At 52.4% G+C, this 19,500-nt stretch overlaps 1 protein-coding gene and 1 non-coding gene across 3 annotated transcripts in view; one reads left to right on the top strand and one right to left on the bottom strand.

Annotated features, from left to right (window-relative positions):
• The first annotated feature begins 790 nt into the window (after positions 1-790).
• On the top strand, positions 791-866 carry MIR183 (microRNA mir-183). Its single transcript, NR_105655.1, has one exon. It is a non-coding gene; the product is annotated as a microRNA mir-183 (primary transcript).
• Positions 867-4,328: 3,462 nt separating this feature from the next.
• The window catches only part of NRF1 (nuclear respiratory factor 1), a 61,273-nt gene continuing 46,101 nt past the window's right edge, over positions 4,329-19,500 (bottom strand). For both annotated transcript variants that reach the window (XM_072918229.1, XM_072918232.1), the window contains exon 11: positions 4,329-6,222. In XM_072918229.1, the coding sequence (XP_072774330.1) occupies positions 6,059-6,222 (164 nt within the window). In that variant the 3' untranslated portion in view covers positions 4,329-6,058. The remainder of the gene's footprint in view (positions 6,223-19,500) is intronic.

Genomic DNA, 19,500 nt, shown 5'->3' with positions numbered 1-19,500 from the left:
CCATCAAAAGTCTTCTCAAATGTTTTTGGGGGGGGTTCTGCCATTCAGGGGGTTTGTGACCTTTCAGGGAGGTTGCAGTAGTTTTTTTGGAGGGGAAATGAACTTATCTGGGTGCTTCAAAAGGATCCAGGGGAGGTTACAACCTTGTGGGGGTGTCTGTGACCGTCCAGGGGGGTTTTAACCTTTTGGGGGCTTGCAACCATCCAGAGGAGTTGCAAATTTTGTGGGGCTTTCAGTCATCCAGGAGGGTTGCAGCCTTTTGGAGGGTTGGAACGTTTTTTTTGGGGCTGCAGCCATCTGGAGAGTTTGGAATTAATTGGAGGGATTGCGGCGTTCTGGGGGCTGTGGAACCACCCAGGGGCTGTGCAACATTTTGAGATTTGGGACCGTTTTGGGGGGCTTGTGACCATCTGGGGGAGGTTGACACATTTTGGGGGTCTGGGACCATTTTGGAAGATTTGCAGCCCACCCACGGGTGGCGGGCCTGGGATTCCTGGATAACCCTACAAAAGCAGCATCTGGAAACTGCTTCCACTATCCCCATCCCAAAAACTCCACCAGCTGTGCTGGGGACCGGATCCTCCCCACCCTCCCTGGAGAGGCGGCACCGGGGTGAGCATCTCCCCTCACTTGGCCATTCCTGAATCATTTTGCTAATCAATAATCATCGATTCCCGTTTTTCCTGTCGCCGTTCCGAGGCCGGAGGACGGGCTGGGGGCTTCGGGCTCCTGCTCGTGGAGGGTTTGGGTGTAAATCCAGGGAAAAAAGGCAAGTGCGAGCTCGCTACTCCTGTTCTGTGTATGGCACTGGTAGAATTCACTGTGCAACCCCGCGGTCAGTGAATTACCATAGGGCCATAAACAGAGCAGAGAAAGACCCGCGAGCCCCGCGGGGCCGTCGCCGACGCCGCCTGGCCCGTTTTGGCACTAGCACATTTTTGCTTTGATTTGTAGCTTTTGAGCAATTATGTGTAGTGCCAATATGGGAGAGGGCGGAGAGAGCAGCGCCGGGCTGGGGACGGAGGAGCACCGGGGTTTGGGTGGGATGGGGGTGTGGAAACCCCTCTGGAATTGCTGGAGGATGTCTGTCACAGCCACGCCGTGGTGACATTGAGGTGGTGACCATCCCAATGTGGTGTCCCAGCCCGTGGGGACACCTCGGCCGGGCCGTGTCCTCACGGTGGCCACCACGAGCAGGATGGACCCCACACCGTGCTGGCGACTCACTGGGGTCGAGCCGAGTGTCCCCACGGGAATTTCTGGGGTTTCCTGGCCGGATGGGTGAAATCTCGTATTTTTCCTATTTCTTGCAGCTTCCCAGGCCTGGCAGTGCGGCCGCGTGTCCCTCGTTGTCCCCAGGCTGGGCCTGGCCGCCCCCGGGGCTGCCTTTGGCAATGGTAGAACTCACACTGGTGCGGTAGCAGGATCCGGTGGTTCTAGACTTGCCAACTACAGCCCCGGGGCACCGCCACGGACACGAACCCCCCGTGTCCCCCCGGCACCCCCCAGGCCCACGGGGCTCTGCTGCCGGGCTGGGAGGGCCCCGTGGGGTCTGGTGTGGGTCTGGGGGGATGCTGCGGGTGTCCTGCACACGTGGTGTGGGGGGATGGCGGTCCAAGGGGGGGGTCTGGCATCCCAGCCCATCTCCATGGCAGGGGGATAACCGGGATCTGCGGGATACCGGTCATTGGAGCAGCGTGGCCACGTGTCCCCGCGTGACTCCGGGCGTCAAGGGCTGATCCGGCCCCACGGTCCGGGCAGGGCCCTGCGGGGATGGGATTAGGCCATGAGCCCCTGCCCCAGCCCCGGATCCAGCCCCCGCTCCCAGATCCGACCCCTGCTCCCAGATCTGACCCTACACCATCCCCGTGCAGGGAAGAAACTGAGGCACGGATGAAGCAGCAGGCGGTGGCAGCTGCCACGTGTCCCCTGCCTGTCCCCAGTGCAGGAGAAGGGATGGTGCCGCTTTTAGGGGACAGGGACGATGACGGGAGGGCAGCTGTGGGCTGTGCTGGGGGTGGGGGGCTGTGCACGCCCCCTTCCCCCCACAGCCCGGGCGCGGGGTGGCCGGGATGTGCCGGGATATGTAGGGCAGTGCTGGGTGATTACGGAGCTTTCGGCATAAGCCCGCGGAGATTGGATCACACTGGATTAGGCTGCACGCTCCAATCATCCTCCCCGCGCTGGGGGGCAGGGAGGGACGGACAGACGGACGGACAGGGGTCCCCATCGCCCTGCTGGGGCAGGTGGGGGCTGTGGGGGCACAGGTGTCCGTGTGTCTGTCTGCTCGTTCATCCGTCTGCTTGTCCAGGTGACAAACACCCAGTGTCTGTCCATCCCTGCAGCCACGTCCATTGGCTGTACGGACACCCATCCCCTGTCTGTCTGTCTGTCCAGGTGTGAAATCATCCATTCATCCTCCTGCTTTTCCTTCCATCCATCCATCCATCCATCCATCCATCCATCCATCCATCCATCCATCCATCCATCCATCCATCTGTCATACATCTGTCCATCATCCTTCCATCCATCATCCATCCATCCATCACCCATCCATCATCATCCATCCATCCATCATCCATCTGTCATCCATCCATCCATCATCCATCCATCATCCATCCATCATCCATCCATCCATCCATCATCCATCCATCATCCATCATCCATCATCCATCCATCATCCATCCATCCATCCATCATCCATCCATCCATCATCCATCCATCCATCCATCCATCCATCCATCCATCCATCCATCCATCCATCCATCCATCATCCATCCATCATCCATCCGTCCATCATCCATCCATCCATCCATCCATCCATCCATCCATCATCCATCATCCATCATCCATCATCCATCCATCCATCCATCCATCCATCCATCACTCATCCATCATCCATCATCCATCCATCCATCATCCATCCATCCATCCATCCATCCATCACTCATCCATCATCCATCCATCCATCCATCATCCATCCATCCATCCATCCATCCATCACTCATCCATCATCCATCCATCCATCCACCATCCATCCATCATCCATCCATCCATCCATCATCCATCCATCCATCCGACCCTCCCCCAGTGGATTTAACCCCACCCCACTCAGCAGCGGGGCCCTGCCCTGCCAGGGGGAGGATTTGGGGGGCTCAGGGGTGGAGCAACCCCAGCCCCACCCCTGACCCCACCCCCAGGAGCCCCACCCCTCCCCACAGGCTCCACCCCAAAATTTCTGGGGTCAAATCCTGCAATTTGGGGCCACCTTTTGCAGTTCGGGGCACAGCAGTGCTGGGACGGGGTAGAGGCAGAAAACCCACACCAAGACCCCCCAGTGCCTGGGGGACCCCCCAGTAACAGCAGGCTGGAAGGGGTCCAGCCCCACCAGTCTGTCCCAGTACGAGCTGGGGGTTACTGGTGCAGGGTCCCAGTACGAGCTGGGGGGTTACTGGTGCAGGTCCAGCCCCACCAGTCTGTCCCAGTACAAGCTGGGGGTTACTGGTGCAGGTCCAGCCCCACCAGTCTGTCCCAGTACAAGCTGGGGGTTACTGGTGCAGGTCCAGCCCCACCAGTCTGCCCCAGTACGAGCTGGGGGTTGTTGCTGCAGGAGCTGCCCCAGCAGGAGGCCCCGACCTGCTTATTAAAGGCCGATTAACGAAGATTAAAACCTCCCAGCAGCGTCTGCCAGGCTGAGCCGCCTCCCCCGGCTCTGCTGCCGGACCCGGGGCCCCTTTGGGGCACCCCAGCCCTGCCATGGGATGTCCTGAGGTCCCCAGAGGTCCCCAGAGGTCCCCAAACCCCCGGGTCACCCTCATAGCACCGTAGCCAGCTGAGGGATTCGCTCCAGCTGTGGGGAACACTTGGGGGAAGCAGCTCCATTGCTCCTTTCTCCTTCTCTCTGTCCTTCCAGCTTTTCCTGCTCTTCCTCTCACCCACCAGGAGCCCCCACAGGATTCCCTGGATCCGGCACCATCCTTCAATAAAGCTGCTGAAACCCATCCCTGCGTTTCCCGGCTCCTCCTTGGGTTTGCACTCCCAAAAAATCATCGGCCCTGGGGGTGAGAAGGGGCTGAAAATGGAGGAAGTCACCCCAAAAGGCAGCTCAGCCCCTGGGGGGATGCTGGAAGATGAAAATGAGATAAATTGCACCAAGGAAAAGGATTAAACCCCAAAACCATCCTGGTGCTGCTCAGCTTCTCCTCTCCAGCCCCAGCATGGGAAGGGGGAGGGAACAAACCCCAAAACACCCAGCAGGAAGGGAGGGATGGCAAATACTCCTAAAAATCCCCACAAATCCCCCAAAACAGGAGAGTTGGACACCCAGGTAGACACATTTGTAACAATTTATTGAATGAGGCAATAATAGACACTGGGAAAACAAGGGGGGGGTCCATGCTCTGCAATTTGCCTGGTTTTTGTTTTATTTTTTTTTGGGGGTGGGGACTAAAAGAACCTCATTTCATTGCCAAAGAAACACTGACTTGGAAAGCCACCGACATCTTCACAACGACGATAAAAAAAATAATCATTAGAAAAGAAAAAAAAACCCAAAAAACTTCATAAATTGGAGAACCAGGACTGTTTCTATGGAAAATCTCCCTCCCCTCGGAAAAAGGACTGAAGAACTGTATACAAAGAACATTTGATAGGTTTGTTTTTGTGGTTGGTTTGTTTTTTTTCCCCATATAAAACAAGGAAATACAAGAATCTGAAAACTTCCTCGAAGGCAGAGCGAGACGTGGAGAACTTGGAAATCATAATAAAAAACCCCCCAAAATAACCCCAAAAATTCAATCCCATAGGAAGTGCTTACAGGGAGGGGTTTGGTTGGGCACGAGGGTTTGGCCCACGGGGATGCTGAGTAAAATCTGCCCCCCAAAAACACCCCACCCCACCCTGAAGGCTTTTTGGAACCCTCCTGGAAGGGTTTTGGGGTTAAAACCGTGCACAGGGCAGGAGCAGGATGGGCAGAGGGTGAAGAGGGGCCCCCAAAGGGAAGGGTCTCGCTCGCATCCCCCCTTCAGGCAAAGCTTTTCCTGTAGGAATTGCAGGAGGAGAGGTCGGGGGTGGCAGCAGGGAAGGAAGGGGGTGAGCCCAAGGTGGCTCCTTATGGAGGGAAATCCTGGGAATGTGGTGGGGAAAAAATGGGGGGACACAGCCAGAGCCCCTTTCGAGGCGCTTCCGCTCCGGCCTAGAGCCACGAAACCGGGAAATAATAATAATAACAACAACATCAACAACAATAATAATAATAATAAAGGAAAAAAACCACAACCCCGAGGATCTAAAATGGCAGGTACGAGAGCAGAGAAGTAGGAACAGGTCTCCAGTGTGCACCAAGGGGAGCCGAGCGGGCGCGGATCCTCCGGCGGGCTCCTGGAAGAGCATCATCCCTCCGGGAGGTCTGCACCCCCCTGCAGTCACACATGCATCTTATTTTTTTTTTTAATTTTTTTGTTTTTTTCTTTTCCCAGGAGAGGAGTCTTTTTTATTTATTTTTTTTTTTCCTTTTTGTGGTTTGTTGGGTTTTTTTTTGTTGGTTTTTGTTTGTTTGTTTGTTTGTTTTCCAGGGTGGGTTTTTTTTTTGGAATATAAAAGTCCATATTAAAATCTTTGATACCTAATTTGCTGTCGAGGTCGGCGTTGGCTGAGGGTGTCCGTGCTGGCCCCCAGCCTCCTCCTGCTTGATCCCACGTGGGGGAAAATGGGGCATAAAGGGTCACTTTATTTCTATTTTCTATTTTCAACCTCCTCAGAATCAAAGTCCCGTCACAATTTGGCTTCTCGTTCCTCCGAGAGCAGAGTGGCGCTAGAAAAATGCACTTTACACACATCCTCTGCCAGGATTTGTTTGGTTTTTTTTGTTTGTTTTTTTTTCTATTTTTCTCTATTTAAAAAAAAAAAAGGGAAAAAAAACAAAAAAAGAAAAAAGGTCAACGACACCTTTCGTTTCCAAAGCTGGGAGACTCAAATGCCACCTGATTGCATCTCTGGAGAGGCGTAAAATAAAAAAACGACGTGGAGGAGAACGGCCACGACGGCGCTGCCCCGACGGTCACTGATCCAAGGTCACCACCTCCACCGCCTGCCCGTCCATGGTGACGGCCGTGTCCGCTATCCGCGTGGTCACTGGTGCCATCGCCACCTGCACGGGGCCGTTGCCCTGGGCCAGGCTGGTCACCACGGTCTGGTACATGCTGACGGGGATCTGCACGAGCCCTGCGGGGACACAAGGGACAGCGCTGGCACCGGGATGTCACACGGGGTGTGGGGTGCCCGGAGCTCTTGGAGCTGCTCAGCTGAGGAGCTGCTCCAGGATTCTGGGATTTGGGACATTCAGCATCCATCCCAAGGGATTTTTATGGAAAATGGGGATAGAAAAGAGAGGGAAAGGAAAAGGGAGACCCTTCATGGCTTCCTGAGATTTCAAGTGAAGCCCCTGGGTCCATAAATTTCTTGGAGAGGAGATGGATCCAATGTCAGGCTGGGAGAGCTGGGAATGTTCCCCTGGAGAGGAGAAGGATCCAGGGAGATCTTCCAGCACATTCCAGAAGCTCCAGGAGAGCTGCAGAGGGACTGGGGACAAGGCCTGCAGGGACAGGACACAGGGAATGGCTCCCACTGCCAGAGGGATGGATGGGATTTTGGGAATGAGGAATTTCCAGAGCAGCTGGAGCTGCCCCTGGATCCCTGGAATGTCCAAGGAAAGGTTGGACACTGGGGCTGGAGCAGCCTGGGACAGTGGGAGGTGTCCCTGCCCATGGTCTGGGTTGGAATTGGGTGATCTTTAAAGTTCCTTCCCACCTAAACCGTTCCATGGTTCCATCCATGAAAACCAGCAGTCAGGAAGGGCAGTGGCCCCACCCAGCTGTGTCCAGGCAGGGAATAAGGATGAGGAGGAAAGAAATAATGTAATTTCTGGAGGAGGAACCCAACCCAGCCATGTTTTTGCGTGGTGCAGCAGGGATCTGCTCAGCCAAGTTTTCCTGGGGGCAGGGATTGCTCCCACCCACCCCACAGCCCATCAGGGATCACCCACTGACGAGGAACATGCTCCCCACGTGCATTTTCCACTTTATATGCCCAGAATTGGGAACTGTAGGGTAGAGAAGGGGATAAATTTGGCTTTTCCCATCTCCTGTAACTCTGCAAGTCACCCAAACACCTCCCCACGGGTGGCACGTGAGAGGATCCCATTGCTGTGCATCCATGGACCCCATTGCAACAATTCCCTTGCTCCTGCTCCCTCTCCAAACCAGCCATGTCCTTCTGCCCTCACAGGGAAAGGGCAGTGTGGGACCAACAAGCCCTGGCCAAGCCAAACCTGCTCCTGGCACTGGCCCCAGGCTCTCACACGTGGATGTGACACAGAAAACAGAGAAAGGGAAGCAATCCCCCTTCCTCAGCCCTTCCCAAATCCATGGATGGGTCCAGCTAAGTGGAAACAGCTTTTCCCAAGGCTGGCCCAGCTGCAGGAATGGATCAGATGCCTCCAGGCTGAGGATGGAGCTGGCAAAGGTTTGGGCTGGGAGGAAAACGCCACAATGCCAAAGAAGAGTGCTGGTGAGCCAGGAAACACCAACCAAGGAGGCCCCGGTGATGTGAACGGTGGAAAGAGGTGCAAAAACCAGCAAGGAGCACTGGGCAGAGCTGGGCAGGGGAGGGGAATGGCAAATCCTGCGGGCTGGGAGGAGAAACTCCATCATTCTACTCCGGTGTTATCCCTGTGCCACCTCCACCTTTGGTTTGGCCAAGGGGGATTTGGACAAGCAAGAAAATTCAGACATTTCAGAAACCACCCACACCTCTGCTGGGGGAAAAAAACATCTTTTTGAGGTCAACAACTCCTTCCAGCAGCAGCACTGGTTTGGTAACGGGGGCGGCCCCGTGTGCTCAGCTAACTCTGTGTGCAGACAGGAAAGCTTAGGAGTTAATCGTGCTGCCCAGGTGGGTGACCCCGGCGCTCCTCCAGCATCCCTCCCCTCGTGTGGGAATCCAGGGATTCCCTCTGGCTGCCCTGGGACCCTGGCAGGGGTCAGGAACCCCCCTGGACAGAGCCCCCAGAGACACTGGCTGTGATCTCTGCCCATGGAAAAGAGTTTTCAATCTTACAGGATGAATTACAAGCTCTGAGTGTTTGATATAAGGAATAATTAAGTGCGGCACGGGTGCAAAAGTAAAATTTTAGGATTCTAGATAAGGGTTTCAAAGGGGACAAGATGGAGGAAATTGGGTGTGTCCTGTCATTCTTCTCCTTCTTCATGCCCTCCATGTTTCACTGTGGTGTTGGCATTTTTCTGTTGGTTCAGGCTGGGGACACACTGTCCAACGTAGGTGACAGATATTGGCACGTTATTGTAAATCCAGCACAGGTAGTTTGTGGTATTTAATGTTTGTACCATCCCACTGAGGGCAGAGCCCCACACGCTGCCCTGCAGGACAGAGCTGCGGCAGGGCAGCAGAACATGTTAGAGATAAACAGAATAAACAACCTTGAAAACAGCACAGATGAATTATGGCTCTTCTTTGGCAGTGGGGCTGACAGACAGAGATTTTCTACAATTTTGGGATCATCAATACCACAGATTCCGACACCCTCGGGGTCCCGGGCGCTCCGTGGGTTGGGAAGTTTCCCGATCCAACCCTGAGGGGTCGTGGCCACGTTGCCCAGGCCCAGCCAAGGAATCAGTTCCCTGGTTGGGTGTTCAGCCCAGGCAGAGGCAGGAGGAGGTTCCCAACTCCCAGGGCGCTCCCGGGTCAGTGGGAATTTCAGGCAACGGAACAAATGAGAAAACAGAGCTGAGGCTCAGCCCTGCTGAAGAAAATCTCTGAGCAGACCCCTCGGGGGAATGCAGCACATCCCAGTTTAAGCAAGAGCTGGAGCTCTGGCCTGGGATGCACCTCAAATCCCCGCTCCAGACCAACAAGCCAACTAAGCCCTTTGGGTTACTCGGGTTGTAAACCCAGAGGAGATCAAAGGACACATGGACAACCCAAGGAGCAGAGCTGCCACCACCCCCGTGGGCCACGGCCCACACGACGCTCAAGCCGCCGTCCCTCCGTGCCGTCCAAACGTGCCAAAACCGGGTGCTGGCGAGGCCTGAGCACCCATGGGGGGTATTTGGGAAGGGTGAGTTAATTCAGACAGGGCTTGGCCACCCCTGGGAGCGCAGGGAAGTCTCGGGGAGAGCCGGCGCGGCGCAGATCCCGTTCTGCGTGGGATTAACGCAAATCGCCTCAGCAGATGACGTGGCGGCCCTTCCTGCCAGGGGTGGTGACAAACCAAAGGAGGAGAGGGTGGAAAGTCTGCTGTGCATTCGAGCAGAGCCGGTCGCCCTTGGGAGAGAGACGATTAAAGCGCTGAGATGCTGTAATCAGGTCTGGGATTGGCCCCGCGCTGCATCTGCTCAGACCTGCACCCTGATTAGCCCTAATCTAGCTGGCATATGTTAATCTAAAGCATGGATTTCAGACCCTTTCAATTGTATTAAAAACAGGAAATCCATTAGACCAAAAAAAAAAAAACCCACAACAAACCAAAAAACCCAACCAGCCCCAAACCAACTTCTCGAGTCTTTGGAAAAATTTGGAAAATACATTTCTGCAAAGAAAGAGGAGTGAGGCAGGCAGGGAAATGGGATCCCACTGGAACCTGTGGCTGCTCAGCCCGGCTCCTGCCTGGCAGGGAGAACAGCAGAGGTGATGGATCGTGCACAGAGCAGCACAAACCGTGGCCACGGGCTCCCAGGAAGATGCAGCCAGGCTGTGCCTTTGCTTCCCCGCCGTGAAGCCACCCAAAAAGCCCCTCCTGTCCTTGGCAGCTGCAGGCAGGGAGCACAAAGACAGATTTGGTGGAGAATCAGCTGGATTTGGGATGAAGGACGGTCCAGCATGGCCGGTGATGCCATGGGGGGAAGGGGTAGGACACGAGGGTGGCCAAGGGAGGAGAAGACCCACGGCCTTTGGGGGATGAAAAATGAAATGTTTGCCCTTGGTGGGCAGCACAACAAGGGAGCACTGGGCATGCTTTGGTCTGCCTTTCCAGGTGTAAATACATCAAGGCTGATGCAGGTTAAGTAGGGAATAATAATCTTTTCTGATTGTCTATCCCCCAGTAAGACATGAGCTTGAAGTGCAGCGTGGAAACCTGCACTTAGAGGTGGAAAAAAATCCCAGATGACAGCTAAATATAAGGTTGGTGAAGCTCTGGAGCAAAGTCTCCATCACTGGAGGTGTTTTAGAGGAAGTAAGACTGAGGCTGGCCCAGGAAAAGGGCTGGTCCTAGAGAATCCTGAAGGAAAAACCATTTCTATCCTCACCAACTGCACTTTTGGAGTGTTGCTGCCAAACATTAAAATGCCCCACAATTGATTTTTATTAGATGTTTCCTTTGACTGGGAACTTGGTTTGCAAAGATTTAAAAAAAAAAAATCCTCTTGAGGTGATTCTCCCTTCTGGGGAACTGACTTGAGGGACCTTCAAGAGGTGGAGGAGGGGGACAACCAGTGGGCACGAGGGTGTATTTTCAGGGAGATAAATCAGCTTCTAACCAGGTCCAGCCACAGCAGCTGAAACAAGAGCCCTCAAAGTCAGGGGTTACCCTGACAAATCCTGAAGTGCCAAACTAAACGTGTCCCTTAAGGCATGAGGTGATTTCACCCCAAGCCAGCCTCAGAAATAAAGCATTTCAGGAATCCCACCACACTCAGCAGTGACAGAGGAGCAGAAGGCATCTCTCAACACGGACTCTTGGTTTAAGGTAAGATGAACTGAAAGCTCAGCCCTCCATCTTTCAGCACCTCAACTGCAAGAGCATCCATGATTAACTCTGACATCTTCTAGGATGATAATTGGAAGAATTTTTCCCATCAGATATGGCTCAGTGCCCCATCTCTGGAAGTGTCCAAGGCCAGGTTGGACGGGGCTTGGGGCAGTCTGGGACAGTGGGAGGTGTGGCTGGAACAGGATGATCTTTGGTCCCTTCCAACCCAAGCTGGTCTAGATTCTGTGGTATTGACAAACCACAAAACCCCCATGAAGTGATTTAAGCTCTGAGAACTTTCCAGGCTCACAAGTCACAGCTCTTCCCTACAGAACCTCCGTGCCAGCCAGGTCCAAACATGAAGGTTTCTCCACCAAATTATCTGCAAAAATCTGCAGTCCTCATTCAAGATCTTCCATCATCTGTCTTTTCAGGAGCTACTCAGGTCAAAACCCCAATAAAGAACAATTTAATGAGGCACCTGAAGCTTTGATATCAAAGTTGAATCAATTAAGTTACACCATAGCCCTGACTTTTCCTTAGAACGGAAGATAAACGCAGGAGATGAGGTCCAACATTCCCATGCACAGCTGCACGGGATGCAGCCCTGGAGTCACTGCCTCCTTTCCTGCACCCACCACACCTCCATGGCCACATCTCATCTCTCAGGCTGCCCCTGGGGGTCACCTGCCTGCTTAACATTGGCAGCGACTCGTTCTCTCCTGAGCTTTTCAAGGAATTCCTGGACGTGGCACTCAGGGCTCTGAGCTGGGGGGACAAAGTGGGGATCAGGCACAGCTGTGACTCCATGACCTTGGAGATCTCCAAGCTCACTGAGCCAGTGATTCTTTGGTTCCTCTGGATGTGCTGCAGGGAGTTTTTCCCTTCTCTGCTCACTCGGGGCAGCAGGAGTTGCTGTCTCAGTGACCCATCAGAACAGGACTGGGCAGGAGGCAACACCACATTTGCACAGCTCAACCTTCCTCCCACCCACTCAGCTTCAGCAGAATGTTGGTATTTTGCAACAAGGTGTTGTTTTAAATGAAATCCAAACACCCAAACTTGAGGTTTATCTCCAAATCTTGATCAGGGACTAACCTTCCTTCCCTAGCTGGGAGTGCCAGCATCTTTGGGACATTCCTGGCTTCTTCCACCCTATGAGGAGGGAAGGGCCACGGCCTAGACAAGACCTGAAACATCTTTGGCTTAATCTCCCTTATTTCTTCCAGATCTTTTGTGGGGGCTTTGAGTTTCTGGGGTTTGTTTTGGATGTTTAGGGAGTTTCTAGACTTCTTTTAAGGTTGCGGCACTTTGAGATAAAAACCGCAGGGCTGGAACTCCTGATTTACAGGAATTATCTCCTCTGGAACCTCAGCACTTCCATGGAAAGAAGAAAATCCCCCAGTGAGCCAGGCTGATGCCCAGACCCTTCCCTGGCACAGCAAAGACCCACAGTCCGCAGCAGTGGTGACAGACGTGTCCCTCACTGGTGACACCAGTGACATGGACCTGTAGTGAGGACAGTCCCAGACGGAAAAAAAAAAACTTGCAATGATGTTTAACGTGGAGAACAATCTGAAATCCCAGGTTTTCTGTTTTTTTTGATGGAAAAACTCTCAAGGAAATGGTGCTTGGGAAAAGCAGACCAGCAGTTTGGTGTCCTGGGGGTGGATTAGGCTCACACCTTTTGCTTTGTCTTACCTGAGGCCATCTGTCCCCTGCTCTCCCCTTGAATTCAGAGCTGGAGAACGGGCCCTGAGCATCACCTGAGGCAGAATTAAGCTGTCCCTGCTTAAGCTCAGTCCTCTCCTAGACCTGCCCCTCTAGTGCTGGGTCTCCAGGGCGTGGCACCTTAAACTGGAGTCGATTGTCACTTAGGAGGGGTGACAAACCCAGGGAATGTGTCTGCCTGTGGGAAGGAAGGTTTTTCCTGTGGGCTGGAAGCTTAGAGAATAACCTGTCTAAGCCTCCGTGATGAGCTGGCTTTGGCGTGGACACACCTGAGAAGATTAGAAGTCTATCGTGGTCAATCATCTCGACACGAAACACAGATAAAAATAGAGAAAGTCCAAACCCCAAAGGTCTGCTCCAGCTGGGCATTGCTTTCCCCACGATCTGCTGGGTGTGGATACAAAACTCAGGGCAGACAGGGGTGATCTGTGCCAAGCTTCTCAGGAAGCAGGGAGAGGAAACACCTCAGAATAAATCAGAGCCTGTTCTTCTTCTCAGGAATCAGGTGTTAAACCCTTGAATGAGATTCTGAACAATCACCTCAAAGGGATCCCCGGTAGATTTTTCCATAAATACTTTGCTGACTGCCCTGTTATGCTTTTAACATCCCCAGGGGCTCTCCCAGAGGAAGAGATGGATTCTTATCCTGCTTTTTTAAACAGCTTTTAGTGTCCTGTATTTTCCACAGGTTTTTATTAATGGCTACTGTGTGAAGCATGCAGGGCACCACTTAAAATTACAAAACCATTTTATTACCATTTTATGTGATATCACCACATCCCAAAGGCATTTCAACCCCAAATGGTGTCCAGACACAAAAAACCAGACAGACAGAGCCCCTTTAACCCCAAGAAACACCAAGAGGGACCTAAAGACCCAAGTGCAAAACCAGCTAAATCCCAGCATTCCAAACTACCACCACAAAAATCCACTCACCTGATGAACCCTCTGCCACGTTCCACTTGCAACATGAATAGTCTGCTGCTAGGATGCCTGACAATGAAATGCAAGTGTAAAAGGAGAAATACTATAGCTGGAGAGAGGGATTTAGTGGGGTGATTAATGTATTCATAGGAAATGCATCCTTTGGTTTACTGGGTGAGTGCAAAAATTCAGTGCCCACATAGGAGTAACACCCCAATATCAGGCAGGGTGACTAAAATATTTCAAATTCCATACAGAACATTGAGTGTGTAAGTGGGAGGTAAAGTGGGAGGTAAGAATAAGGCACTGCCAGATATTTTACCAACATTTAGATGTTTAATTGGCCCAGAGAGGCCCAATGAGGAAAGTCTACACCGAAGCAGTGAAATCCATCACGGAAAAGCTCAGGACACCTCCAACAAAGCTCTCCAAAATTCCCGCCGTGAGAGACAAACGAGGAGCAGAAAGTGGAACTTCTACATATCCCAGGAGCACGAGGCTGGGAAGTTCATGAAATCCAGGCACTCCTTGGGGCCTGGGAGGAGCTCCATGTGATTTTAAGACTCTGAGGGCCTGGCTGGTTTCAGCACGGACGCGGGCACATCCTACGGAGCGTTGGGCACAAGGAGACATAAAGCAGCCATTGTGCTGGCAGAAAGGCAATCTGTAACCAGATAGGCCCTGGCTCCATCTAAAAGCCATTTTCCCAGCATTTTTGCTGATTTGCTCCCCAGGAGCCTCCCCTGCCACAACAGGATGCACATTCACGGCCAACCGGCGGGTCCAACGCCACGGGTTCTCCCCCCGTGCCCCATCAGTGCTTCTGTGCCAGGGAATTCCTTGCTTTTAACCCAACAGAGGTGGCATGAGCCCCCCAGCAGAGCCTTTGGAGGAGGAGAATTCCTTGGGAAGGCATTTAAAGCTTTATATGGAAAGCTGCAGCTGTGGTGATCTGCTGGAGCCTCACCTCGCGCTAGGTCCTGCCCAGATACCAGGAGGTAAGTTTGGCTTTTTTCCTCAGGGGAAAAGGGGCTGGAAATGCACCTGAAGGCTCCTTTTTTTCCTTTTTCATCAAAGCACAGCCTCCAAATCCAGCTAGAAAAGCATCCCTGCTCTAAACCAGCACATCCCCTCCTGCAGCAGTGTGTCCACAGCCTGTCCTTTATAGGACAAGGGACACATTTAGCACAGCTTCCCCCCAGCTAGGACCTGGCCCATCCTCAGCAAGGTAAGCAATAAATCACAGCGAAAACACGGCTCAGATGTGGAACTTTTCATGTAAAGAGCAAGTTTTTACAGTCCACATTCCTCCTTTTTTTTGTACACCACGGTCTCACGCTGCCCGGCAGGTGAGATGGGTTCCCACCTCACTCTCCTTAGAGTATTTATCCTTGGAATGCTGCTGCCTCTGGCAGATTCCTCCCTTTTAAACTCTGCACATCTGGTGCTAAAAACAAAAATTTTGGGCTCTGACCTGGCAGCCAAAGGCACAGAACTTTTGTGTCCCAACCACCCAGGCCTGGAGGTTTGGAAGTGTCCTTTGCACACCAAGAGAAAGCAATGATGGATGCAGGGACAGGGATGAGTTTGTTTTCCCAAAAAGGAGATTTCCAGTTGTTTTGTCCCTCTGGGTCTCACCCTGGATGTGCAAAGTGGAGATCTGTGGGACATGGACCCACACAGACAGAATTTGTCAGGAGAATCAAGCAGTGCAAGAGCCTGTCCTGTCCCTTCCCAGGCAGACAGAACAGGTTGGGAAATGAAAGAGCTGTGCTGGTGGTGGCTGGAGAATTAATTCTGGTTTTTATTTGCTGGGATGATTCATGCCCAAATTCTCTCAGATGGGAGGCCCACAGGTGAGGAAGCACATCTCCAACAGCAGCAAACACACAGAAACCCTAAAACCCATCAGAGTCCTTAATTTTCTGCTGGACTTCAAACCTCTTAATATGTAATTCCTATTTGGAATTACACCAGGAACCTCTGAGAAGGACTTCATTACTCATCCATGGGTCAAAGCAATGGGAAATAACAGGGACCAAACTCAGTGCTGGCTCTGATTGAACAGAAACCCCCACGGCTGCTGATCCCTGCGACTTCAAAGGAGCTGAACATCCCCTATTTATGCCAGCAATAAAATTCCACTTCCATTAGCTCCATGTCCACCACTTAAACGCAGCAGTCCCAACTGACACGCCAATTAGAGCTCCCCTAATGCTTGGGAGTACAAAGCTTTGGGGTTTTTGGTTTTTTTCCCCCCGATGGGAAGAGGTGGAAGGGAAGGGATCAGGCGGCTCGGGGGAATAGCAGAGAGCCTTTCACTGTGAGGGCTCGGGCTCAAATCTGTCCCAGGCCACAGGAACAGATGGTCCCTCCCGAGGGCTGGGCTGTGGCTTACATGAAATAAGGGATTGTCTCAGGCCACTGGTGGACAATTTATTGCAGCCACAAAACATCCTGCTGGTGGTTTCTTGCTCGAGAAACCCAGGCTGTGAAGCAACTGCTGCCTACCTGATCCCAAGCACCTCATTCCTGCAGGGAACTGAGGGGAATTGCTGCCTGTGAGGTGCAGGAACCTGGATCTCAGGCTAAAACCACCTGCCTTAGCTGTCATCAGCTCCTTGGACTTGTCAGCACCAGCACATAGTCACTGAACTTCCCCTGGGAGGTCTGGGAGGTTAAAAACATGGGGAAAATGGAGATGGGGAAGTTCAGGGATCTGTGGTAACAAAGGGGCAAACCCACAGGGAATGGAAGTTTGCTACAGTCTGTAAGCTGGGGATGGGAATCATAAACCCATGATTGATTTCAAACCAATTCCAAGCTCCCTCAGCCTGTATTTTCCAATCCACACCAATTCCAAGCTCCTCAGCCTGTATCTTGCAATCCAAACCAATTCCAAACTTCTTCAGCCTGTATTTTCCAATCCAAACCAATTCCAAGCTCCCTCAGCCTGTATTTTCCAATCCAAACCATTCCAAGCTCCCTCAGCCTGTATCTTGCAATCCAAACCATTCCAAGCTCCCTCAGCCTGTATCTTGCAATCCAAACCAATTCCAAGCTCCCTCAGCCTGTATCTTCCAATCCAAACCAATTCCAAGCTCCCTCAGCCTGTATTTTCCAATCCAAACCAATTCCAAGCTCCCTCAGCCTGTATCTTGCAATTCAAACCAATTCCAAGCTCCCTCAGCCTGAATTTTCCAATCCAAACCATTCCAAGCTCCCTCAGCCTGTATTTTCCAATCCAAACCAATTCCAAACTCCCTCAGCCTGTATCTTGCAATCCAAACCAATTCCAAGCTCCCTCAGCCTGTATTTTCCAATCCAAACCAATTCCAAGCTCCCTCAGCCTGTATCTTGCAATCCAAACCAATTCCAAGCTCCCTCAGCCTGTATTTTCCAATCCAAACCAATTCTAAGCTCCCTCAGCCTGTATTTTCCAATCCAAACCAATTCCAAGCTCCCTCAGCCTGTATCTTACAATTCAAACCAATTCCAAGCTCCCTCAGCCTGTATCTTCCAATTCAAACCAATTCCAAACTCCCTCAGCCTGTATCTTGCAATCCAAACCAATTCCAAGCTCCCTCAGCCTGTATCTTGCAATTCAAACCAATTCCAAACTCCCTCAGCCTGTATCTTCCAATCCAAACAATTCCAAGCTCCCTCAGCCTGTATTTTCCAATCCAAACCAATTCCAAGCTCCCTCAGCCTGGTATCTTCTCCAGGGCAGAACTGAACTTCCCATGGGCAGATGGCAAAAAGTCCAGTGAGTATCCCAGGGGCAGGAGAGGGTCCACATGAGCCATCAGAAAGTGTTACCCAGAGAGAGGAATTTGTATAACTGTGAGGGAATAAATTATGCCAAAAGATATGGAGGGTGGGAGGCAGAAGTCAAATTCAGGCTTTGGAAAATATTCAGAGGAAACCACTTGAGGAGAAATGGCTTTTTTAAAATTATTGGAACCTGTTCTGCAGCTCCACAAGGGCTCCCAGGAGGAATCCTGGAAGTGAGGGCTCCTGACCTGGCTTTTCAGGGATACCTCCAGAGGCATCCAGTGGGGATGGGCTTGTGCAGGCTGTGCCAGCCTCCTGTCCCGGTGTGTGGAGCAGGGAAAATAGGGCGATTCCCTGGAATCTTCCTGCACAGCTGTTTAGCTGCTGCGGATTACTGCTGTCACATGAGCTGCTTTACAGCAAAGCCAAGCTGTCTCCATGAGCTGAGAAGGTCACTGGGAGACAGGGCCCTGCAGGGACAGGCACATCACCTTCCTCTTCCTCTGCCACCACCTTCCCAAAGGGACATTCGGCTGTGGGAAAAGCGTTCCTGGTGGTCAGAGGGTAAGGGAAGGTGGTTTTGTGTCCTCCCCTCTGCTCAGCTGGACTCCACATCACAGGGACAGCCCACTGCTATCCATGGACAGGCTCCAAGCAAAGTGCTGGGAGCTGGAAGAGTCCTTATGGTGACAACTTTGCCTTCTCTTCCTTGGGTGCTCACCAACGATGGTCACCAGCCAAGGGACACTGAGGTGCAGCTGCATCTCTTCAGGCTCTTGTGCAACCTGCTGATGCCTCAAATAACACCCAGTCAACCCCAGAGCAGGAAATGTCCTCCCCAACCTCAAATCTAACGGCTGAACATCAAGGAAGAGGAAAGAGTTTCACTTGGGGAAACAGAAATCTGCAAGTTCAGTGCAGCCACTTGGGGAAATTCAGGAAAACCTCCCATATTCCTCGCTCTGCCAGGGCAGGGCTGGTGCACAAGGAAAACCTTTCTGCTCACAGGCTGCAGGACAGGGCTCTTTATTATGCCCCAGAGGCATAGGACAGATGGGGCTGTGCTTTTAGGCTTTAAAATCAGACCCTGCTTCTGAGATCCATGAGGAGGATAAATCCAAGCACCGAGTGATCCTCTGGATGTGCTTGAGAAAAAGCAATAGAGGAACTTGGGAGGTCAGAGCCTGCTAAAGAAGCAGCTGAGGCTCTCAGAAATGAGGGGCTGAGCACTTTTCAAGGCAAAGAAAGCCAACAACCACCTGGAGTTTGGAGAAGTCCATCCAGGAAGTGGGGAATGCACATTCCAAAGAGGAGCAGGGATCCAAGGAGAACAGAAACCACAAGTGGCCCTCAGGGAGGAAACTTTGGCATAAAACAAAGGACCACGAGCTTGGTAAATGAAGAGCCAGCAAACCTCAGTGCAGGGAGCAGCCCCAAGTTGCAGGCAGGGCATTTCCCCTTTCCCAGGGCTCACAAAGCCCATCTCATTTCCTAAGATGCCTCCAGCAGCACCGACAGCTTGCTGGGATTTCAGCCAGCTTCCCATTTGGATCAGATTGCACCCTGCACCCACTGACAGCCATTAAGGGCTCGCAGCTCACAAAGTGCCCCCGGGTCAGACGAGCCTCCAGCCTTCCCCTCCAGCGACATTTTCAGATTTTCAGCTCTGTGGTGGAGAAGATGGCCTGACCCAGCCCAGCCCGGAGCTCCAGGGCACCTGGCAGGGATGGCAGGAGCTGTGCCCTGCTGTCACCTACCAGCAGATTGCAGCAGGTTCTGCCCGGCTGTGGGAATCCAGAGCATCCCTCTGGCTGCCCTGGGACCCTGGCAGGGGTCAGGAACCCCCCTGGACAGAGCCCCCAGAGACACTGGCTGTGATCTCTGTCCATGGAAAAGAGTTTCCAATCTTACAGGATGAATTACAAGCTCTGAGTGTTTGATAGAAGTAATCATTAAGTGTGGCACGGGTGCAAAAGTAAAATTTTAGGATTCTAGATGAGGGGTCCAAAGGGGACAAGATGGAGGAAATTGGGTGTGTCTTGTCCTTTTTCTCCTTCTTCATGCCCTCCATGTTTCACTGTGGTGTTGGCATTTTTCTGTTGGTTCAGGCTGGGGACACACTGTCCAACGTAGGTGACAGATATTGGCACGTTATTGTAAATCCAGCACAGGTAGTTTGTGGTATTTAATGTTTGTACCATCCCACTGAGGGCAGAGCCCCACACGCTGCCCTGCAGGACAGAGCTGCGGCAGGGCAGCAGAACATGTTAGAGATAAACAGAATAAACAACCTTGAAACCAGCACA

This window comes from Taeniopygia guttata, chromosome 1A, assembly GCF_048771995.1.
Source record: "Taeniopygia guttata chromosome 1A, bTaeGut7.mat, whole genome shotgun sequence".
In the NCBI taxonomy this organism is placed as follows: Eukaryota; Metazoa; Chordata; class Aves; order Passeriformes; family Estrildidae; genus Taeniopygia; species Taeniopygia guttata.
This window is presented reverse-complemented; position numbering and strand designations above follow the sequence as displayed.